Below are 21,847 nucleotides of genomic sequence, written 5' to 3' on the forward strand. Positions count from 1 at the left end.
TTCGTGTCTCCTCAATATGTCTGTTAAGTTTACTGGTGTTCCTCTCATTCTTCTTTTAGTTGCACTGGAACACAAAATTGCAATTGTCCTAAAGGGGGTGGCTAATGATTTGCTCATGTATTTCTTCCATGTATGGAATTGCCGTGTTGGAAGATGTTTTAAATTATGTGAATGTGGAGTATACAATGTTTACATATTGGATATCTTTGCAGTGGTGATAGGTAACTTAGTTGCCAAGAACTTCCTACGAAATGCGTTCGGTAATGCTTTATTTTATAATTATATTTATTTCGTCATTATTCGATCTATTGGAATTTTTATGTTCATACCACATTTGTGACAACATAAAGATCATGCTTGGTTTCGTTAACACGACTAAGTGCGCGATGATATGAAAGTTAGACACAACTTATGACCAAATATGGCAAATTCACCGTCTACTATCCAGATCATTTGTTAATTTAAAACGTGTAATGCAATAGCCTTGATTTGACAATGCATTATTCCAAGGTGAAAGTTTAATAAACATAGGATTACATGCAGCGCGAAGCGCGGGTTCAAAACTAGTATCCATATATAGCTTTAGTCAATAGGATTTTAAGGGTGCAATCGGTGCGGTATCTTCCCCATCAGTTATTTGGAATGTCTTTAAAATACTTGATTTTTTAAAAAAAACAAATCATAATATACATTTAACTCAGCGTCAAGTTCTTATATCTGCTTGGAAGGTTTTGCATTCGATTCTTACTTAAAGAAATACTCTTGTGCGTGGACCTATTTACCCTATCGTCAAGTGAGAAACTTTTATGCGTACGGGCTTAACGGCCTAAGTTTATACTCATATCGAATGTCCAAATAATAAATTTGTATGTTGTTGTCCACAAAAGGCAACTTCTGTAATGATTAAGGGGCTGATTACATGGAAATCATAACATAATGTTGAAAATTCTCAGCCTAAACACTCCAATAATATTTTCTTCTTTGGGCCTCAACCCACAAACTTTGTTTCTATAGATCCTCTCACTTAACAATACTTAAAAGTCTTAAACCCAGAAAACACATTGGAGATTTGGCCATCTCAACAATATTGTCCTCTCTAAGGTTTTAGTTTATTGTACATACATCGGATTACCTTCAAGATTTTGGTGGCTCTTTAGCACTCGCGTTGTTGAAGTGAGAGGGAATAAGCTTTGCTTATAAGTCATTCGGCTAAGTTATGACAAACCGATGTGAAAATATATTCTTGACACTCCCCTGCACTTGCTAACCAACTTATGCGAGACCCAACAAGTGGAGTAGATGCCACGTCCAACCGATATCATGTTGAAATTCCCAACCCAAACACTCCAACAATATTGTCTTGTTAGGACCTAAGCCTGCAAACTTTGTTTCTCTGAACCATATCACTTAATGCTATTTGAGTTCATAAAACAAGTTGAAAATTTGACCCTCTTAACACAACAATAAAATTACTAAATCTAACTGATTTAGACAAAACGTATTAACTTTAACAAAAGACAAAACTAAAAGGAAACCTTCCCCCACAAAGGGTTTGCTCTCTTAAAAAAACCCTAATTTAAAGGGAATTCACTTCTAAAAAGGATTCCTACAAGATACATAATTTAAAGAAATCATCTTCTAATAAGGATTCCTAGAAAACTTAATTTAAAGAAAATCCTCCACTAATAAGGATTCATAGCAACCCACAATTCCAAGATTTATATAGATCAGCTGACCCCAAAGGCTCCCAGAACTGGAGGAAAACCAAAGTGTACAAACCTACATTGCCCAACCTGCGTTCTGGCTAATAATCACTTTGATGGTTCAAAAATATGATGATTAGATGGCGCCATGGAACAAACTTTCCACTGCATAAAGACCAGAACACAATTAACATTCACAAGTACCAAAAGAACGTGCATAGTTTTTCACCTTTGCAAAAAGAACAAGCATAAACAAGCCTTAGACCAAATGGTTATTAAAATACAAACCCCACCAAATAAAAAAATTCCAATATGCTTGCATCAAAATAAGATAAATGTAAGCACATATATATGTGCAGCGATTCTGTAAACTGAGCTTAAAGCTCTGAAATAAACTGTAAGGTGTTTAGTAAAACTGTTAACTGTTGTTAGCGATTAAGGTGTGTAAAATATATTTTGCTTGTATTATTATTAATTTATTAGGTAAAAATTGAAATTAATTTAATATAATATTTAAATAATAATTTAACAAGTATAATTATTAATTTATTATTAACTAATAATTATAATTGTTATTTTATAAGTATATTTAATAATTTATTAGTATAATTATTAATATATTATTAATTTATAAGTATAATTAATAATTTATTAGTATAATTAGTAACATATTATTAATTTATAAGTATAATTATTAATCTATTATTAACTTATAATTATAATTGTTATTTTACAAGTATAGTTATTAATTTATTAGTATAATTAGTAATATATTATTAATTTATAAGTATAATTATTAATTTATTATTAACTTATAAGAATTTATTAGTATAATTAGTAATATATTATTAATTTATAAGTATAATTATTAATTTATTATTAACTTATAAGCATAATTATTAATTTGTAAGTATAATTATTATAATTGTCTAAATATAAAATGAATATAGAGTATTTAATACAAAGACTGGGATCCACACAAGGAAAAAATTTTAAAAAAATCTACAACTCTTAGACAGGGGACCCATGCCTTTTTGCCATGGGTCCCACGAAAATGCCCCACCTACTCAAGAAAATGGAGCTTTTCCTTTGAGAGCGATACCGCCCTCAATTTTATGTTGTTTGGTGAGGCAATCCCAGCTAACGATATCGCTCTGCGGACCGCCTCACCAAACACAACCTATCCATAGATTGAGCTGTACAATTACTAAGACCCAGCACTCCAGAGGAAGTGAGATCTTGACAGAGTGTCAAGCTTATTTGCTGTTAAAATAAATTAACTTATAAACTGTAAAAAATAAGCTAATTTATAAATTGTGCGAGAAGCTATAAGTGTTTGACAAAATTTATAACATAAGGTATCTTATAAACTCTAAAAAGTCTATTTAAATTTAATTTAAAAGATAAAATAATTTTTTTTACAATATTATCTTAATAAAAAAGAGAGAACAAAAATGGGAAAAAAAAAAAAACAAACATAAACTTTAAAATAAGCTTCATTTTTTTTGGATCTTACTAGAGCTATAAGTTAGTTTATGTGGATTGTTTGACAAAGCTTATTTTGAAGCTCATAAGCTAGCTTATAAGTTCCAAAATAAGCCGCTCTATCAAACAGGCATTTTAAAGTCTCTTAAATGGTGCTTGCTTTGTTAAGAGAACAAGACCACAACAAAAGGCATGCTAGATGTAAGAGGACTCCTAAAAATTGGGGACAAAAAAAAAACCAACACCAGGGAATCAAGAAGTAAACAACTGGGGAAAAAAGACTAATCAAAATTAAGTAACAGTTATATTTGCTAAACCAAAAAAAAAAAAAAACACAGCACGCACACGGTACATCAACATAAAATGGGCCAAGTATAATCATCCGAACATGCCAAAGTGGGAAGAAATGACCCAAAACCTCATGACGCGACGACTCCTGACCCAAAAAGACAGCACTATATCCTCGGCAGCTTAAAATATGCACAGCAACCGTACACATCAAGCCAGTGACACAGCTACAGAGTCATCATCAGTATCAAAACTGCTACAATAATCACCAATCTGACACCAGCACGAAGGGCAGCAAAAAACCCGCTACAAGAACTTATTCAATCGTAGTTCAACAGACCCAAGAACCCATATATCACACAACAGAAAGTCACCAGCTGCAATGCCACAGCTACTGTCACTACATTAAGCAAAATAAGTTATAAACTTCACATTCTGGGGTTAAAAGTGCACAAGTGTAATCAACACCCCAAAAAGAAAAATCAAGCGCAAACATGTTACCATGTTTGATAAGTGCAGCTGCGAAGATCAGTATTACTACATTTCATTTTATGCATCCGCATCAATTTACTGAATCACAGGTCCACCACATAAGCAGCCTCAGCTACAGCTAAAGTGACACGTACACCTTGTGTCCACCATTCACATCATCAGGGTAACAACTAACATATTTGAGGGCGACAGATTCGGAAACAAGTTAATCAGGTACATCATACAACTCAATGGCTGCATTATTCAGGAAACCAGAATTTAACTATATCTTACCAATCTTCATATCAGAAAAAGGAAAATTAGTTATCTATTCTCCAGAGAACTCAGCACACGCCTATAATCAGCATCACAGTCACGATCATGCATCTATGTTTTACAACAGCATCGACAGCCACAATAGCCAAATATCAACATTCGTTTCGATCTGCCAGTCAAATCTTTTCTCGAACAGAACTATAAAAATCCAATAAATGGTTTGAGATGTCAAGATTCCAAATTTTTTTAAAAAAAAACTAGAACCTTAAAAAAAAGTCACATGCCTCATGCAGACAGAACGAAATCAAAACATAGAGAAACTAAACTCAAACAGGAAAATTGGGGGGGGGGGGGAATCCTAGCAGAACTACAGAAGTTCTCAACATAAAACCTCGTGTGAGGATAGTAGGATACCAACACAACTATTACGACCACACATAACAGATGCATTCCAGTAACTAGAGCAATAAGGTTCCACATAAAAATAGTAAAACCGGAGTCCTAGTCCCTACCAACACCAAAAATCTAAATCTCCAATCAGAAACACATCATGATCAAATGACCAACAACTGCAACTAGCCATAAGATGCACATTGCTGACGATGCCTCCATGACCTCCCCCCGCATCACACGAGTTACTCCTGCATAAAAAAATGAAAAGTAAATAACAAAATTATCAATTAGCGACTGTAGTAACAGTGAAAATATGAGATATCACTACTCACGTCAACATCAGAATTCCGGGGAGATGGGCTTCGGGAAGCAGCAGGTTGACCTCTTGGAGATGAACTACGAGGATTGGGAGAATGTCCATTGAGACCGTGTTTCTCAGGGCTCTCACCCCTGGAAAGGGGAGTCCTGCGTGGGGAAGGGCTCCTGCGTGGGGAAGGACTCCTGCGACGACTTCGACCATGGCGAGCAGGGGAGGCACTATGATAAAATCAGAGCGCATCAGGAAAACATATACACATAAAAAATGATACAACTTGAAATGATGTTACTGAAGTAAAAAAAACATAGTTAACAACCTATCCCTCGACTGACTGGCACTGCGTCGCTCCTCGTCATAGCGGCCTCTTCCTCGGCCCCTGGAGTAATCAGGGCTTGCACTGCGACTCCTGCTACGACGGCGACCATCCTTATCCCTTCCATGATGTCGGTCGCGATCATGCCTATCATAGCTTCTGCTGCGACTTCTCCTCCTGTAATCCCTGTCCCTGTGGTCATCTCGCTCTCTAACAGTGCAAAAAGTCAGTTTTCCTATCAAAATGCATATGAGAAATCTATTGAAGAAAATTAGCTACATGTATTATAACTATCATAATATCCATGAACGAATTTTATTTTATTTTCCAGCTGCAGAGAAGATTTGCTTTTTGGCTACAAATCATACAAATAATTATCAACATATTACACTGCATATTATGCAGGGAAGGCTGTATACATCTTGCATGCCCCCGACCCCATCCACTACGGGAGCCTTGGGCAACATGATAGCACAAATTAAAATCAAATACATATTCCAATATAGGACTCTGTACTGTACCACAAATTTAGAACACAATAGAATCCATATATAAATATAATGCAATAATAACAGCATTTTACAACTAACGTATCAAATTATTATTATGCCTCTGGGTTTTAACTTCCTACTTAAAAAAACATATTTCGCAGTTTCAAATTTTACTATTTTAAATGATGACTTGGATCAAGCTCAAGTTCTTGGAAAAATTTTCTTACTTAGTGTATAGAACTCCAAAATTGGGAAAAAAAACAGAGATATGGCTACAAACAAAGTTAGTATCCACAAGTTGAAAATAACAAATTGAGCATCCACACTATTTATGATCATATTCGTAAAGAGCATTCTGCGACGGAAATATAAGGAAAGGTAAAAGAAAATAATATCATTAATTGAATGAAGAATTAAGAATGAATGAAAAATTCAAAGCACACTTCATTCAGCAATCAGATAAAGCCCATTTTGCTATCAAATAAAAGCCCATTTCATTCCTCCACCCTCCACCAAGTGATGGAAAACACAAAAGTGTCAAATGCCCAAAACTACTTTGTATCAGAAGTACAAATGTCCTGCTTGCTTCTTAATATTATCATTCGAATGCAACCAGAAACAAGTAAAGGAAAATTTTTCGTTTATAGGTAACTGGGGGATCGGGGGCTACAAGTTGGGCTAGACAGGGCCTACATATATGTTAACCACTGAACCAAGTAGTGATTCCCCCAATTAAAGGAAAACATAGAAAGAAAAGCATACCTTTTTCGAGGGCTGCGACTTCTTGAACTGTATTTTGATTTAGGAAATGATTCAACAATCCTACCTTTTCGACTGAAAATAAGGACAAATTAAACAGATCCGTAAATGAAGGTTCACGAGAAAATAGAAGCTACTATTTATGAGATGACCACATAAATAGACAAGCAATGCTGTCGATATTCAATCCACAAATAGAAACATTGCTTCTTCAGGTAAAGCTACATAAACAACATAAATTAGGGAAGCAAACAGAACATGGAATTCAAATTCCATAAAATAAAGTTAATTAAACTATCATTTAACCACCATGCAGCCATTTTATAAACAAAGTGTGCTTTAATCAAGAAATAAAAGCCCAAAAATGCAAATGGCAGTATTAGAAGATGACCAGATAACTGGATAAGCAATGCTATCAAAAATCAGTATCCCCAAGTTCAAAGCTTGAAAAGTCATGATAAGGAAAGCACCAAGAAGTCAAGAACAGTGGATTAATTTTTCAACTAGGTCTCCTTCCAATGACTAAAGGAAATGCTAATGACAACCATTACAATAGATGGACCTATCAAAAAAAAAAACATGTGGGAGGGGGTTGCATTGATAGACAACGGAGCCATTGTTCAAAAAGAACTGACATAAAACAGAGTCCATCACTGCCAAACTTATCACAAAAAAAAAACATAAAAAACCAAGTGGGAGGTGCAGAGAAAACAAACAACTCTAGTAAAACATGGGTTTGATGTCACTTACTGCAAGTACAAACAAAAAAATATATGTGAATCTTAGTAACTTTTTTTTTCCTAATGCACCCTCTTGAATGTCCTCAAAGGAAGCATGCCACCTAGGTCAACTGTGGCTGGCATTACACCAACCTGCCCTCAGGATATGGGTCAGATTCTTCCATCCGCCGCGCCCCCCAGCCCCCAAAAAAGGGAAAAATAAAAGATAGGTCAACTATGGTAGGCACACACCAACCTGCCCTCAAGGTAGAGGGTCGGGTCCCCCATCCACCCGCCGCGACAGCCCAAAAAAGGAAAAAGAAGATGAACAATCATGGAAACTATAAAAAATGGAAAACACCTATAACTTTGTCCCTCTGTTCAACCCATTATTAAACATACAACAAATCTACCAAATATGCAAAATAAAGAAATGAAAGTAAAAACCGTGAATAGGGATGGTAAAACAGTTGAACAGTTGGTTCCGGTCCCAAACTGATAAAACCGAAAATTTTGGTCCCAAGAAAATGAAAAGCAAACCAAACCGAACATGTCATAGAAACCAAACCAAACCAAACCGGTTGATAGCGGCTCGGTTCAGTTCGGTTTATGTTACCTGAAAAACCGACCATTTAAATGACATGCAGTAGAACTTACAAGCTAAAATTGAAAGTTTGGGCAATTACCAAATACATGTCATTTGAAGCTACCTATCACATAGAGTTTACTAGTGGGCTTTGGATAGGCTTCGCTTCATGGATTGGATATGAACTTGAGTTATTGGGGCCAACATTATAAGAATTTTTAAGTTACATTACATATTAAGCGTCGCGATAACATATTATCATTTTAACATTAATATTACAATTTATTGGATATGAGATATAATTGTATACACATAATTATATATATCAATTACGTATATGTATTTTAGGTTTTCAACCAAACTTTTTTCAAAAAAAAAAACCGAAATCAAAAATCAAACCTAAACCAAAAACCATAAAAGCCAAGCCACATCTAGAAAATCAGTTTGTTTTGAAAATAAGAGACTAAGAAGACCCCAATCACCGGTAAATCATGTAAATCAAATAAATATGAAAAGAAACAACTTATAAGCTGCACAAAAAAAACTCAAGCATGTTAATATCATCTCTAGCGTAACATTTCGGATACTCCAAGTATAAAACAAAGAACCAAATCCTCCATAACTCCTAAGAAATACCTAACAGAATAAATCATGGATCATTCATTAAAACTTACATCTTCTCCGCATTTGGGCCATATTTGGCAAATTGAACTGTTATCTCCCGACCGTCAACAGCTCTCCCTGAAAAAAAAAACAAAAGGGGCAGAGATGCCAAGTAAAGACTAGAAAGTCCCAGAGGCAGTATTGAAATCAAACAACCACGCTAAAAGAAATTTAGAGTCACACCATCTAGCCTCTCCACAGCCTTCTGTGCTTCCTCCGCATACTTGTAGCGCACAAATGCAAAGCCTCGAGAATCACCGCTCCTAAATGAACATACCAGAAAGTTAACAAAAACACATCACAGAAACAATCACCAGAACAATAAATTACCACGTAAAGCATCTCCTAAATGAACATGAATATCCGAAATAAAATAGTGAACACGAATTAGCATACGTGAACCCTCAAATCTATGTAGCAAGCCTGAAACGGCTAACTAGCTTACAGTTGGCCAAATTGGGCATCATTTCTGTGGGATTGACAGCCACCGCACAATAAAGAACATCAAACACAGCATCTTCACTCTTTGGTGGTTCTCTCTGTCAAGTGTCTCTCCATTCAACTATACAAACTTACATAATCAACTTATCAAGTGTTGACTTTTTTGGAATAAAAACAGTGGTTAAGTATACTTCAAAGTTCAAATATTAATTCTAGCAAGACATGCTTCTCGAGTAAGCGCAAGGACATAAAGGAACTGCAAATCACAAGATAACTCCCATTTACAAAAAGCCCTAAATCTAAGAAGACCTCATCAATTTTGTGAAACAACTTCAACTTAAAAAACTATATAAAGGGCCCATAAAATTATCATTGATCAGATATAGACTAGTCATGGTTTGAGAATATAAGTTACTTGTGATCAGATAAATAATAATAACTTTGAATATGGTGCTGAGAGCCTGAGACAAACCCTATCATGCTTTGAATTCTGGTTGACAAAGCGAAAAATTACATATTTAACTATCAATCCCCATTTTAACTGAAACTAAAGCCTCAAAACAGTTAAAGAAACAAATGGACCCAATACACCACCGTTATCCGGTGTTCAAGTCATCTAATTCTGGAATAAGGTTCATCAAAATAATAGAAATTTAAGCCATACAAAATTTAAAAATCTCCGTCTGTGCTTTTTTATTCTTCCTTCTACCACATCGAAGAACCGAAAGAAATTTCTAAACATCTCAAAAAACAAAACAGATATATGAAAAAAAAGAAACAAAGGGAGCGATATGAAGAACCTTCGATCTCTAGGGATGAAGATATCAACAACCTTGCCATATTTGTCAAAAAGCGGAAACAGATCGTCCGCAGTGGTACCTATTATTCACCAAATAACAATTAATATTTATCGATCAAAACCAGATACATGAGCAGTTTAGAATAAAATCTATGCACACAGAGAGAGTTAAAGAACGTATACGGAAGGTGATGTTGAGGACGAGAAGAGAGTAGGTGTCAGTAATATCTGGAGGGCCGGACCTCCCAAAGTGAGACATGATTTCTTCACAGCTGGGTGAGAGAGAGAGAGAGAAGGTTAGGGTTAGGGTTTGTAGACAGTAGTATGTGGTTGTGAATTGGCTCGGGGTCTGAGAGCTTTCGGTAAGGAACTTGGCAAGTCGGGGCTCCCGCTAGTATTCGGATAGGATCCACAATTGCCCCTTTACTTCTACTTAATCACCGTGACGACCATTGATTGTTTGTCTTTTAATTAATTAATTTATTTATTTTTTCACTAGTAAAAGAGTTAAAAACCTTATAATAGCAGCCCACTTGTAATAGAAGCCCAATTCTAGGTAGAAAGTTCAAGATCTGACAGAAGAAGCCCAATTCGATGAAAGGAAGGAGAGTTTTAATAACATCTCGTTTTTTTACTAAGGATAGCCCGACTTATATTGACTTCGTATATTTTGAGGCTTAGGCTTAAAACACTTTATATTTTATGTACTTTTGGTACCGGTAGTAAAATTTTAAAAATATTGAGTTGCTATTAACATGAGATATCACTGATAAAAAGCGGGGTGTGACTAAAGCTCTCCAGAAAGAAATAAACCCAAGCGGAAGAATGGCCTGTGAAGGATCAGGCCCAAAAGACCTCTGGGGATCTCTATGAAATTTAGACCAAGCCGAAGTAATCATGCTAAAAACGAATACTACTAGAAATATGTGAACATCATGGTAAGGTTGTTGAGAAGAATAAGGGAGAGAAGATATGAGATAACAATGTATTTGTACAATTATGTAAATTTACTGGTTTGATTTTTGGTGTAATAGAGTGGGACTCAATATTGATTTTGGTATAAAATATGTGTGTGGGTGTGTTATGGAGCCCACTTGAGCAAACATATGGGCATGACCAATGTCATGCCCACATTCATGCTCCAACAAAAATGAGCAAGCAAATGACACCCATTGAAGCTTCTAGTTTTACTTTGTGCCATTAAAATGAGACAACAAAACAATCCATGCCCCATTAAAAAACCTCCATTGCAATTGCTCTTAGTATGGCTATAATTACCTGTAATTATTTAAATATCAACCATCCATCTCATCTGATAACTGAGATTGAGTTACAGTTCATCAGCATAAATCTAGTTTTCCCTTCTCCCTTCCTAAATTGGTGCTTTCTAACCTAAAATTATCTGCTAGTGAGAGACATCTCGAAAACCAGCTCATTCGAAAGTGATACTCCCATAATAGAGCGACGACTTGGGAAACAGATCGGGATGAGGGCGCTGTAGTTAAATGAGCATCTAAACAACTCAAAAATATTTGAATCAATCACAGAGATATGAATCCATATCACGAATCGAACCTTAAATAGCAATAGATCTTGAATTGGAACAACTCTAGGAGAGGAAAACAAACTTAGGTAGAGAACGAAAGAGGAGAGAAAAGAATCGAGAAGGGTCTCTCTAGGGGTTCAATGACTGGTTATTATAAAGCGATCAGAGAGAAAGAAAGCGATTCAGACATTTTTAGAGGAAACGAGAAGGGCTTAGAGAGAGAAAAGAAGGATTTAGAGAGAGAAGGAGAAGAAGCATGAAGAAGAAGAGAGACGTGATATAGATGGCTGAGATTTAAGGAATTACATGTAAGTATAGCAATACTAACTACAGCGCCTCTCATCCCTCATGGAAGAGGAGCAACCAGATGGACATGAATGGCAAGGGACATGGTCAACTAAGAACGTTAGCGACAGTTTCACACTAAAACAATACAAACACCTACTTAGAAGAAGCTTATAACTGACATTATATACTTATATACATGCATATACCTAAATATACAGTAAACCACCTACATAAAAAACATATTTTATATACAGGCCTATACCTAACTATTTAACGCCCTAAGCGGTTAAGGACTAACTGTGCTGCCTAAGGCCCTAATTGGCTAAGTCGTTGTCTAAGTCTCAGTCTCAGTCTCCACTGTCTTCTTGCGCGAGCGCAGCCTCTGATTGGCTGATTGATAAATTGCTTCGTCTCCTACTCTCATTCGCTGATGCAACTGTGCAAGTGTGTTATTGTGTCCGTGTGGCTTCGTAAATTCGTCTCAAGACCCTCAACTCTCAATAAATCTAAATGTTTAATCAACTAGTCTTAATAAGTAACCAATGCTGTAAACTAAATAGGTGTAAGTAATATTGTAAATAGTCCTAAAAAAAATATTTTCAGGAGCCGAGCTCCCTTTAAACTTTTAATAGTCTCCCTAAACATCAAATCATGTCTCCGCCCTTGGAGACAGTGAACATATTGTAGTCACTGCCAGTTACCATTCTTGCAGCAACTCCACTCAACACAGACTCAACGTCAAATTACAACCTTGTCAGCTCATGGGAAATCGTTATCGATTTTACTTTCAAAAGTATTAGTCCGCTAAGGCTTGTTTATTCAATTATTGTCCATCTCAATTACTTTCAACCTACTTTTCAATAAATAGTTTGTTACCTTTCCGTCTAAGTTATTATTGTTTATTATGAAATTACTTTTTATTTTACATAGAATTGATTGTGATTCCTTATTTCCTTCCATAGCATGCAAACCATACTCAAAGTTAATGATTTTATTAATATAGATAAATGTCTTTCCAGCAATTACAATTTAAAAAAAAAAAAAAAAACTTCATTTTTTAATGGTAATTGAAATGGTCATTAAAGGTGTCTTATATCAACTGTGCAATTAGTCCTACACATTCAATGGATAATGTTGGCTGAAACAAATGCCGGTAAATGATGGTAGTTTTAACGACAATTGTAATAATCGTTAAAGCTCATAATCACAATTAGTCCTACACATTCAATGACTAATGTTGGCTGAAACAAATGCCGGTAAATGGTGGTAGTTTTAACGACAATTGCAATAGTCGTTAAGACTCAATCGACATTTGGTAACAATAAAAAATGTCAGGAAATATCGAAGTTTTAACAACAATTGTAATGGTCGGTAAAGCTCTTGAATATATGAAAAATTGAGTCGACATTTGGTGGCAATTACAAATGTCAGGAAATGGTATTACTTATTCTGGCGATTATGATGGTATTTATCAGCAATCAGCTGTTTCGTTGATAAAGCTTTTACCGACGAAGCCTTCACTGACGAAAGGTTATTCGCGGCTATCACAATCGCCGTAAAAGAGCCAAATAAACGCCATTAAAAACCTCTTCTGTGTAGTGATTGTTCTTTCATTTCAATGAATATATTCTATAATCTTATTTCTTATAATCAATGAAATTATAGGCAGTTTTTGCTTGTTTTCATTTCCTAGATAGTAGTTATCGATAGCGAATCTATCCATATTCAGTGGAGACTTTTGAATCCTTATTCAGTGGAGACCTTTGGCACTCTCAGTATTCACAATCAATCATCGCATTCCACGTGTAAAGACAACATCGTCAAAAAAAATTTAAAACCTCTTGTTTCTTTTATTTTTCCTTGTTCAAATCTCCTAGCCGATTAAACTTACTACATTTTGAGATCCCTTTGTGGAATGTTTTGAGTTATAATTATGATGAGAATCCTTTGGCGAGCCTAGGGATTAATGACAAAAACACCGTGCCAATGTGGATGACAAAAATATTATGGGGTCTTTGGGTTTGGGCGTGGCTAGCAAGCCAGCAAAAGACTTCTAGCTAGCAAGACGAGTGAGAGACTCTTGACTGACAAGGCTAACGAGAGGCTCTTGACCGACGAGGCGAGCGAGAGACTCTTGGCCGACGAGGCGAGGGAGAAGCTCGACGAGGCGAGGGAGAAGCTCTTGACGGACGAGACGAGTGAGAGGCTCTTGGCTGACGAGGCGAGCGAGAGGCTCTTGGCTGAAGATGCTAGCGGGGATGTTTTGGCTAGCAAGATACTTTTGGCAAGCGATGATGTTTTTGCAAACAACAGGCTTTTGGTTAGCGATGATGTCAAGGCTAGTGAGGTTGTCAAGGCTAACGATGATGGCGTGGCTAGCCAGACGTGGCGAGCGAGGTTGGATGCGTGTCAATCCATGAATGGTTTCGTCACATTCTAGGGCAACTTAAGTAGTATAAATAAAGGCAAAAACATACATTTGGTCCCTCTATATTCTTGATTTCATTTTTGTCCTTAACCTTTTTTTGCTCTTAAAATCGTCCCTCAACTATTCAAAGGTACCCCGTTCGTCCCTCAAATGATTCTGACATCAGAAAAATCATACGTGACATCTCAATTGGCATAACTTTCACATCCGTCATCCGACTTGACTTAAATTTTGTACTTGTCATCTCACAAAATCCTCAAAATACGTAACTCTTCGAAATTTACAAACTATTTTGTTGTATAATTTAAGCACGACTAGCCAGACGTGGTGAGCGAGGCTGGACGCATGTCAATCCATGAATGGTTCTGTCAAATTCTAGGGCAACTTAAATAGTATAAATAAAGCATAACTTGTAGGCTGTAGGGTTTAGGGTTTTATAGAGAAGAGAGATTTGAAAAACGGCACAGCTGTAAGAGGGGAAACCCATTCTTTATTTGTAACTTCAAAGTGCTCCTACGTTGATTTTTTTGGGCTAGACTTGAACCTAAACATAGGTTGTTGTTTAGATTTTCGATGGTTCATTGTACTCTTGCTTTGATCCACTTGGGCTAGTGAGGAACCCAACCATAGGTTTCGATCTAGAGATTGTATTAGGGCTTCTTTGTGCAAATTGTATTCAATCAAATATATATCCATCGATAGTCATTGCTCTCGTTCTTGTTCTTATTTGAAATTATTGGGTATTGCTTGGATTGATATTATTTGGGTGTTTGTGTTATCTGACGAGATTTTGTGTTGGATCTGGAATCGGGTCCTCATCAAATTACTAACCAATTAGTACATAACATGTCCCTTTTGACCACGATGCTTCATATATATAAATATCATTGAATGTAAGCGCCCATCATTTTATTTTTTTTCAAATCTCTTCCTTTCTTTTGGTTTTGTTCAAATATGCTAACCCATTAAACTTACTACATTCTTGAGGTCCCTTTATGAAATGTATTGAGTTATAATTTATTAGTATTGTGTGTTTTTATGTCCCCTGTGTGCATTGTATGTATGCTCTACAGTTTACACCAGAATAGGAGATCTATACTTATATATTTCTACAACTGTATGTATAGATGATTCATATTTCAAACATTTGGAAAATCATCTAATTGTTCAGCGTGACGAGACACTTGTTTTGGGCATCCAATCGTTAAATTTGGTATGAAAATTATATGTTTTTGACGACGCGTCAGTTTGTAAAAAATCAGAAGCAGAAGCCATTAGAAAATGTTTTAGTGTTTTTTTTTTCCAGTGTTAAAAGTTAATAGAGCATGCAAGGAACAACTGAACAAGGCTAACAGGAATGAAGATGTGTCATGTGTGTGTCCTGTGTAGTAGTCCTCTATTTACCAATGCCACATCGCTAAGACAAGAAAAAGATGTCGGCTATGAACTATAAATAAACAAATGAACAATTCTTGTCACTCACGCAGCCACGCGGTGCACACAAAGCGAACTATTCTTTCGCCTTTTACTAAAGAATACCGTGTGTGCGCCGCAAATAGTGGCATACGCCAATTTTTGGAGGGCCTATACATTTTTGGGCCCACACAATTATTAGTTCAAGTTTTGGGTAATTTATTGCCATGATGGTGGTAGGGATGGCAATTTGTCCCCGTCCCATCCGACCCGCCCCATGCATATTTTTCCCTAGACGGGACAAAAAATCTCAACTTGCTGCCGGGCAGGGCAGGGGTGGGTATGCCTCCCAACCCGCTCCCGCCCAGATCCCCTGCCCCGGAACCCGACCTGCACCTTGTCCCGCTATAGATGTTCATATATGTATATAACATAATATAGAAAAATATTTATTTGTCTAAACATATTTTAATTTGATATTATTATTAAAATCAAAGTAACACCTAAACCCTAAGTTCCTAAATGTAATTAGATTGAATAAATGTTGATAAAAACTTACCCTAAACCCTAAGTTAAATAAATGTGTGTGCTTTGTACACAGTCGTTTGTTTACCAATCCCACATCGCTAAGACAAGAAAAAAGATGTTGGGTATGAACTATAAATAAACAAATGAACAACTCTTGTTACTCACGCAGCCACGCGGTTCACACAAAGCGACCTATTCTTTCGCCTTTTACTAAAGAATATTGTGTGTGCGCTGCAGATAGTGGCATACACCAATTTTTGGAGGGCCTAAATGTTTTTGGGCTCACACAATTACTAGTTCAAATTTTGGGTAATTACGTGTGTGCGCTGCAGATAATGGCATACGCCAATTTTTGGAGGGCCTAAATGTTTTTGGGCCCACACAATTATTAGTTCAAATTTTGGGTAATTAAGTGTCATGCGCTAGCACATTAGCTGAAAGGCTAATGAAATCTCCTTGTCATTAGGCGCAATGACTTGGTGGGATTGTCATCTAGGTTGAAAGCCCATATAACATTTCTCCTCAGTTTTAGGTCAGACAATATCACTTGTTTACGAAATATTTACATGTTCGAACCCTAACTCGGAATGGATTTCAGATATACTTAATTTACCAAACCCAGATTGGTTTAAATCGGACAATAATCTAATTCGGTTTAGGATCTGGATAAGTAAACCATTGTATTTGGACCCATACTCGGTTTTAAACTGGACAAAATTTTTGTGTTTGGACCCAGATTTCGGACATATAATTTATGTCCAAACTTGGTTTATTCCGAGTCGAACAAATTCGATCTTTTAGATCGGACATAGTTTTGTCACCCCTAACTACCACAATCCCACAAATAGTGATATAGACAGTTGGGATCCTAGCTTTAGCTTGTTTGATTATTTATTGAAGAGTGAATATCTTATACTTCATATAAGTTTGGTGAGTAAATATTATTTTTAGCCACTGACAGATCACCCTTGTTATAACTCGCTCCCTCACGTTTCAAATGTTTCAGTTTGGCCATTTATGTTGCATCAATGTTCCACGATCAGATTTTTTGTGAAACTGGTTAGTCAAATTTTTGACGTGTCTCAAGGATCAAATGTGGAGCAATTTGAATGACTAGTTTGACAAAAAATATTACCGTGGAACACTGGTGCAACATGAATGGCCAAACTGAAACATTTGAAACCTGAGGAAGCAAGTTGTAATAGGGACGATCTCTCAGTGGCCAAAAGTAACATTTATTCTAAGTTTGGTTGTATAAGAAATAGGCTTGATTTATGTTCCAATAGGCCAAAGCCACTTTGCTGTCACTAATATCTAATTGGTTTGAATAGTATGTAGCTAACCAATAAGACAATTGGCAAACTACATTTTGACTTGTTTATACTGTAATGACTAGAAGGTAAACTAACAAAGAAACCCCAAATGACTTGTCCTGATTTTCTTAACCATTCATGACTAATTAAGCTACCAACTCACCAGCATCACACAGATCTCCAACTCTCCCTCTCTCTATATGTACATGTGTATGTGTGTATATATATATATATATAGACAAAGCTTTATGCGTATCCTCATCACCAGAACTTGAAAGAAGAGAATAATTAAGGAAAACAAAATCAAGTAAATAGAGAGATGGCCTGTTGCAAATACTTGTTGATGGCTTTCTTCATTGCATTTGCATTTTCGAGCATCGACATCGGCCTGGCAGCTCGCAATCTTTTGCAGATACCAAATTTGCCTCCTCTACCAACTATTCCATCACTGCCACAACCCACAATACCAACTCTTCCAACTACGCAACCATCTTTGCCTATGCCAACTCTGCCTCCATTTCCTAGTATCCCCAATATTCCTACTCTCCCTAAGGTCACATTGCCACCATTGCCAAGCATGCCTTCTATTCCCAACATTCCTACTACCATTCCCTCCATTCCATTCTTCTCTCCACCACCAAGCCCTTGAGAAGCTTCAGTTCTGCCCTTGGTGCACATAGTTTGTTCTAGTCTGGTTGCTTTAATTATTTTGTGTGTACTGTATATGTCGCTTAGTTTATGTGTGTGAGCATTGTTATAGCTCCTTTTGTTCTTTATACACTTCATATGATGTGTATTAAGTCCACTACTGTCTGTGGATTTGCAATTCTTTGAATTTGAGTACTTACATATGAATCAATTATTTGGCCATTATATCATTTTACTCTGCTTTATGCACCATCATCTGCCAAGTACTAATGTTCTCTATTAAGTGCTTCTTGCATGCTTTCAACCATGGATGTTGGCCTCGCGGCTCGCCATCTTTTATAGATGCTGAATCTGCCCACATTGCCACCACTACTGCCTACAATCCCAAATCTGCCACAACCCACATTGCCAAACTTGCCAACAATCCCAAACCTTCCACAACCCACATTGCCAAAGACACTGCCTCCATTGCCTAGCATGCCCAATATGCCTACTCAGTCGCTTTTCTTGTAATGTTTGCTTTATTTATATGGTTTTTGGTCTCTCACTGGCGTTGGGGTTGTCTTCTATGCTCAACAGGTGAACAGATGAATGAGCAATATACCATGTATAATGTATTGAACATTTGAACTAGTAAACTTGATTTTTTTTTATGAACCAAAATGTTTTGCATCGTATGATGAGGGAAAAATTTTCTGAGATATTTTCTTTTCCTTCAATCTGAATTCTGTCCATGGAATTTTACACCAACATAATATTACTTCATTCCTGTGAACTGGTGAGTATCAGAGTATGGACCTGGAATTAGATTATACTTGGGTACAATCTTACCATATATACACTTGTTTACTTGCCATTTTATTTTCCATATATGATTATAGAAATTGTGCGATGAGTATTAAATACACAGATTTTCTCTGCCATATTTGGCCTTTTATTCCTTTTTTATTTAAAAGATCTCTACAGAGAGAGAGAATCAAGAGCTGAGACGCCTCTTTCTTTTTCTTTGAATCCAGAAATCCGTAAATTTCTTCATAAAAGTTACCTTTTTTGTTTCTGTTAGGGATACTAACAATCTTGGAGAGCAATCTTGTTTATTTGATTTGCTTTGTTTTTGGTTGGGAATGGCTTCAACCACATCAAGGTTCATCAAATGTGTGACAATGGGAGATGGGGCTGTTGGGAAGACCTGCATGCTTATGTGCTATACAAGCAACACTTTCCCTACTGTATATATGCTCCTCTCTTTCAAATTTCCAGCTTTTCTGTTACTTTTGTATGAATGGATGTAAAACTCTAAATTCTAAACCCTAAACGTTTGTTACCCATAAAAGGATTTTGCAGCTCCAGTGTTCTTTTCATGATTTTCAATATATTTTACTCTCTTTTCTTACACCTCCATCCCTCTTTGTTTCTGGGTTTGGCTTTGGACTTTCAATTTTGTTTGCACATCAGGACTATGTACCGACGGTGTTCGATAATTACAGTGCAAATGTGGTCGTTGAAGGCACCGCCGTCAACTTAGGCCTCTGGGATACTGCTGGTATAGACTCTTTTCAAGTCTTCAATGTGATTTGGATGCATATAACAATTGCTTTCCTTACTTGTCACAATACATATTTTCTTTCATCAATGTTTTCCAATAGGGCAAGAAGATTATGATAAGCTAAGGCCATTGAGCTACAGAGGAGCAGATGTCTTTGTTCTAGCTTTCTCCCTCGTTTGTCAGTCGAGTTATGAGAACGTATCGAAAAGGGTACGTTTCACTCGAATTTTAGTCTTGTCGCAGTGAAATATGTTTTCCAACACATACATTTTCATTCTTCTGACATACCAATTGCTTGCTCAGTGGATCCGTGAACTTCAACGTTACGCTCCTGAAGTTCCAATAGTACTTGTTGGCACTAAATTAGGTATGGATGCATCATCTATTATAGTTGCATCGATCGATATAAATTTTGGTTTAGGTAACTAATGCAATTTTTATAATGAGACATAGATCTTCGAGAGGATGAGCATTATTGCGCTGATCATCCTGAATCAGTTGTGACCCCAGCACAGGTCTGGTTTCGACTTTATTGCTTGCTTAACACTTTTTATCGCGGTAATCCTATGCTCGGTAGTTCTGACAATACTAGTTCTGATATATACTCAGGGTGAGGAACTCCAAAAACAGATTGGTGCATCATATTACGTCGAATGCAGCTCAAAAACTCAGCAGGTAACTGCATGAGATACAACAAAAACATATACATTTCCATCAGAATAATAATGAATGCCAGGAAATGTTGTTATCGCAGAATGTGAAAGCAGTATTCGAAGCAGTAATCGAGGTAGTCATGAAACCACCGCAGAAGGAGGAGGAGAAAAAGAAACTCGCGTGGCGCAGACTCATATTGTTAGTGTCTATTGTTTCTTCTTACAGTTATACTACTTGCTTACACTTGATTATCTATCCGCTATGTTTTCTGTTTCAATATGCAGAAAAATCATTGGAGCGAAGAGGCTGCTGCGTTTGAAAAGAATTTCTTCCTCCTCCTCTCGATCAGACTAATATTCTTAGATGAAGATTTTTCGGATTTTTTTACTACTAATTCAACATTTTACACTAGATTGCATTTGTTCTCCAGAATGTGTTTTACAACATTTTGTGTTTTAGTTGCGGTCTTGCAGAAGATGTTTTTTATTGCTAATCTAGGCATGTGAACTATTTTATTTTTCCGTTAAGAAATATATTTTTCATTAGAATCGAACCTTAAGCACACATATATCTAACTTAAATGATTATCAAATACCAACCGAACCACTTCTCGTTGCTGCTTGAACTAATTTTGGAGAGTGGACTTTTGAGATTGACAAGCTGAAACACAGGCGCTGCTTAGCATATGATGAATAGTGTCCATATATGTTGTCTTTTGTCTTAATAAGGTTTCCTAAACACAAGGTCAACTGGGGTCATTTTAAATTAGTAAAGTGTATGACGTCGTGGCTTGTATTGCTCTCACCTCAATCTAGTTTGCAATCGGTTTGTAAGTGGGAACATACCTTAAGCAAGGGTGGTGCTTGGCAACTAGAGGATTGTTGATTGGTGCAGAGCTGGGTGGCAGTTCAGATTGTGTAAGATGGTAATACCCTATTGTCAGTCATCAGAAGGTATAACGTTTGATGTGATGTCTATTATGAGTGTGAGAAGTGACATGTGAGATGATTTGTTACTGGTGCTTACTAGATCGTGGGCATGGCGCCACATGGGCCTTGGGCCTTGACGCTTTATGGACTTGTAGATTAAGAATTAGGAAAACTTTAGTCACACCCCACCTTTTATTAAAGACACCCCAATTTGAGTTGACCATCCCTTGTAAAACTGAGTTGACGGGGTGTCTTTAGTAAAAGATGGGGTGTGACTAAAGTTTTCCTAAGAATTAAGAGGGACTAGAGCTCATGGTTAAAGGTTAGTGGGCCCATACAAATTTTGGCCACTACAGTCTCCCCTTTAATTGGGGATGGTTAAGGCATCAAACATTATCCGATTTAATAACAATGTCAAATTCCAAGTATTATTGTAAAACAGTACATTTAAGGAAAAACGATGTGTTTTCAATTCAAGTAATGATAATTCAGGGCTAGTTTTACTCCACGGATTTTCATTCGCACCCCAAAACTAAAAAACTCCATTAAAATTTAACCTAATCTGAATACACTCCATTTTTATGTTTTTTTTAAAAAAACCGAATACACCCCAAATACAGAAAAATAGAGCATTAACTTTCCAGAGCAAAATCTGGATCTGTCGCATAGGCAAGAGCTCTAATGGCAAGCATGGCCTCCTCATGTGTCGTGGCACTTCGGGAAGTAAACAGTCTCAAAAAAAGGCCCATCAATTGATTTGTGTTCTGCACATTTTGGACAAAGACATATTTTGGTGAAGCTCCATCATAATCATAGGCATCAATTGCATCACTGTTGAAGTTGTCTCA

General features: G+C 36.5%; 3 protein-coding genes and 2 non-coding genes across 8 annotated transcripts; 3 read left to right on the forward strand and 2 right to left on the reverse strand.

The window, feature by feature from the left end:
- Positions 1-3,750: 3,750 nt before the first annotated feature.
- LOC120004003 (serine/arginine-rich splicing factor SC35-like) lies at positions 3,751-10,096 on the reverse strand. 4 transcript variants are annotated; one of them, XR_005469423.1, is made up of 10 exons: positions 9,890-9,960; positions 9,708-9,786; positions 8,650-8,729; positions 8,478-8,544; positions 6,502-6,573; positions 5,252-5,458; positions 4,949-5,153; positions 4,736-4,864; positions 4,242-4,421; positions 3,751-4,138 (listed from the first exon to the last, which is right to left on the reverse strand). XR_005469423.1 is itself a non-coding variant. In XM_038853197.1 (9 exons), exons 4-9 carry the CDS (start codon positions 8,497-8,499, stop codon positions 4,400-4,402), a joined length of 657 nt encoding a protein of 218 aa, XP_038709125.1. In that variant the 5' UTR covers positions 8,500-8,544; positions 8,650-8,729; positions 9,708-9,786; positions 9,890-9,960; the 3' UTR covers positions 3,751-4,399. The 4 variants fall into 4 exon arrangements, 2 of the variants coding, with proteins under 2 accessions (XP_038709125.1, XP_038709124.1); XR_005469422.1 differs by having other exon boundaries at positions 3,751-3,876; positions 3,978-4,421; XM_038853197.1 differs by having other exon boundaries at positions 3,751-4,421.
- A 5,357-nt stretch (positions 10,097-15,453) lies between these two features.
- Positions 15,454-15,570, forward strand: LOC120004689. Its single transcript, XR_005469606.1, has one exon. It is a non-coding gene; the product is annotated as a U5 spliceosomal RNA (small nuclear RNA).
- A 506-nt stretch (positions 15,571-16,076) lies between these two features.
- LOC120004691 lies at positions 16,077-16,192 on the forward strand. Its single transcript, XR_005469608.1, has one exon. It is a non-coding gene; the product is annotated as a U5 spliceosomal RNA (small nuclear RNA).
- Positions 16,193-17,525: 1,333 nt separating this feature from the next.
- On the reverse strand, positions 17,526-17,900 carry LOC120003539. Its single transcript, XM_038852556.1, has one exon. It carries the CDS (start codon positions 17,898-17,900, stop codon positions 17,526-17,528), a length of 375 nt encoding a protein of 124 aa, XP_038708484.1.
- A 1,094-nt stretch (positions 17,901-18,994) lies between these two features.
- LOC120003540 (rac-like GTP-binding protein RAC1) lies at positions 18,995-20,424 on the forward strand. The gene is made up of 8 exons (XM_038852557.1): positions 18,995-19,099; positions 19,326-19,413; positions 19,517-19,626; positions 19,720-19,783; positions 19,870-19,931; positions 20,026-20,091; positions 20,171-20,268; positions 20,355-20,424. Exons 1-8 carry the CDS (start codon positions 18,995-18,997, stop codon positions 20,422-20,424), a joined length of 663 nt encoding a protein of 220 aa, XP_038708485.1.
- The last annotated feature ends 1,423 nt before the right edge of the window (positions 20,425-21,847 follow it).

The sequence above is a fragment of the Tripterygium wilfordii genome, chromosome 8 (genome assembly GCF_013401445.1).
Source record: "Tripterygium wilfordii isolate XIE 37 chromosome 8, ASM1340144v1, whole genome shotgun sequence".
NCBI lineage: Eukaryota > Viridiplantae > Streptophyta > Magnoliopsida > Celastrales > Celastraceae > Tripterygium > Tripterygium wilfordii.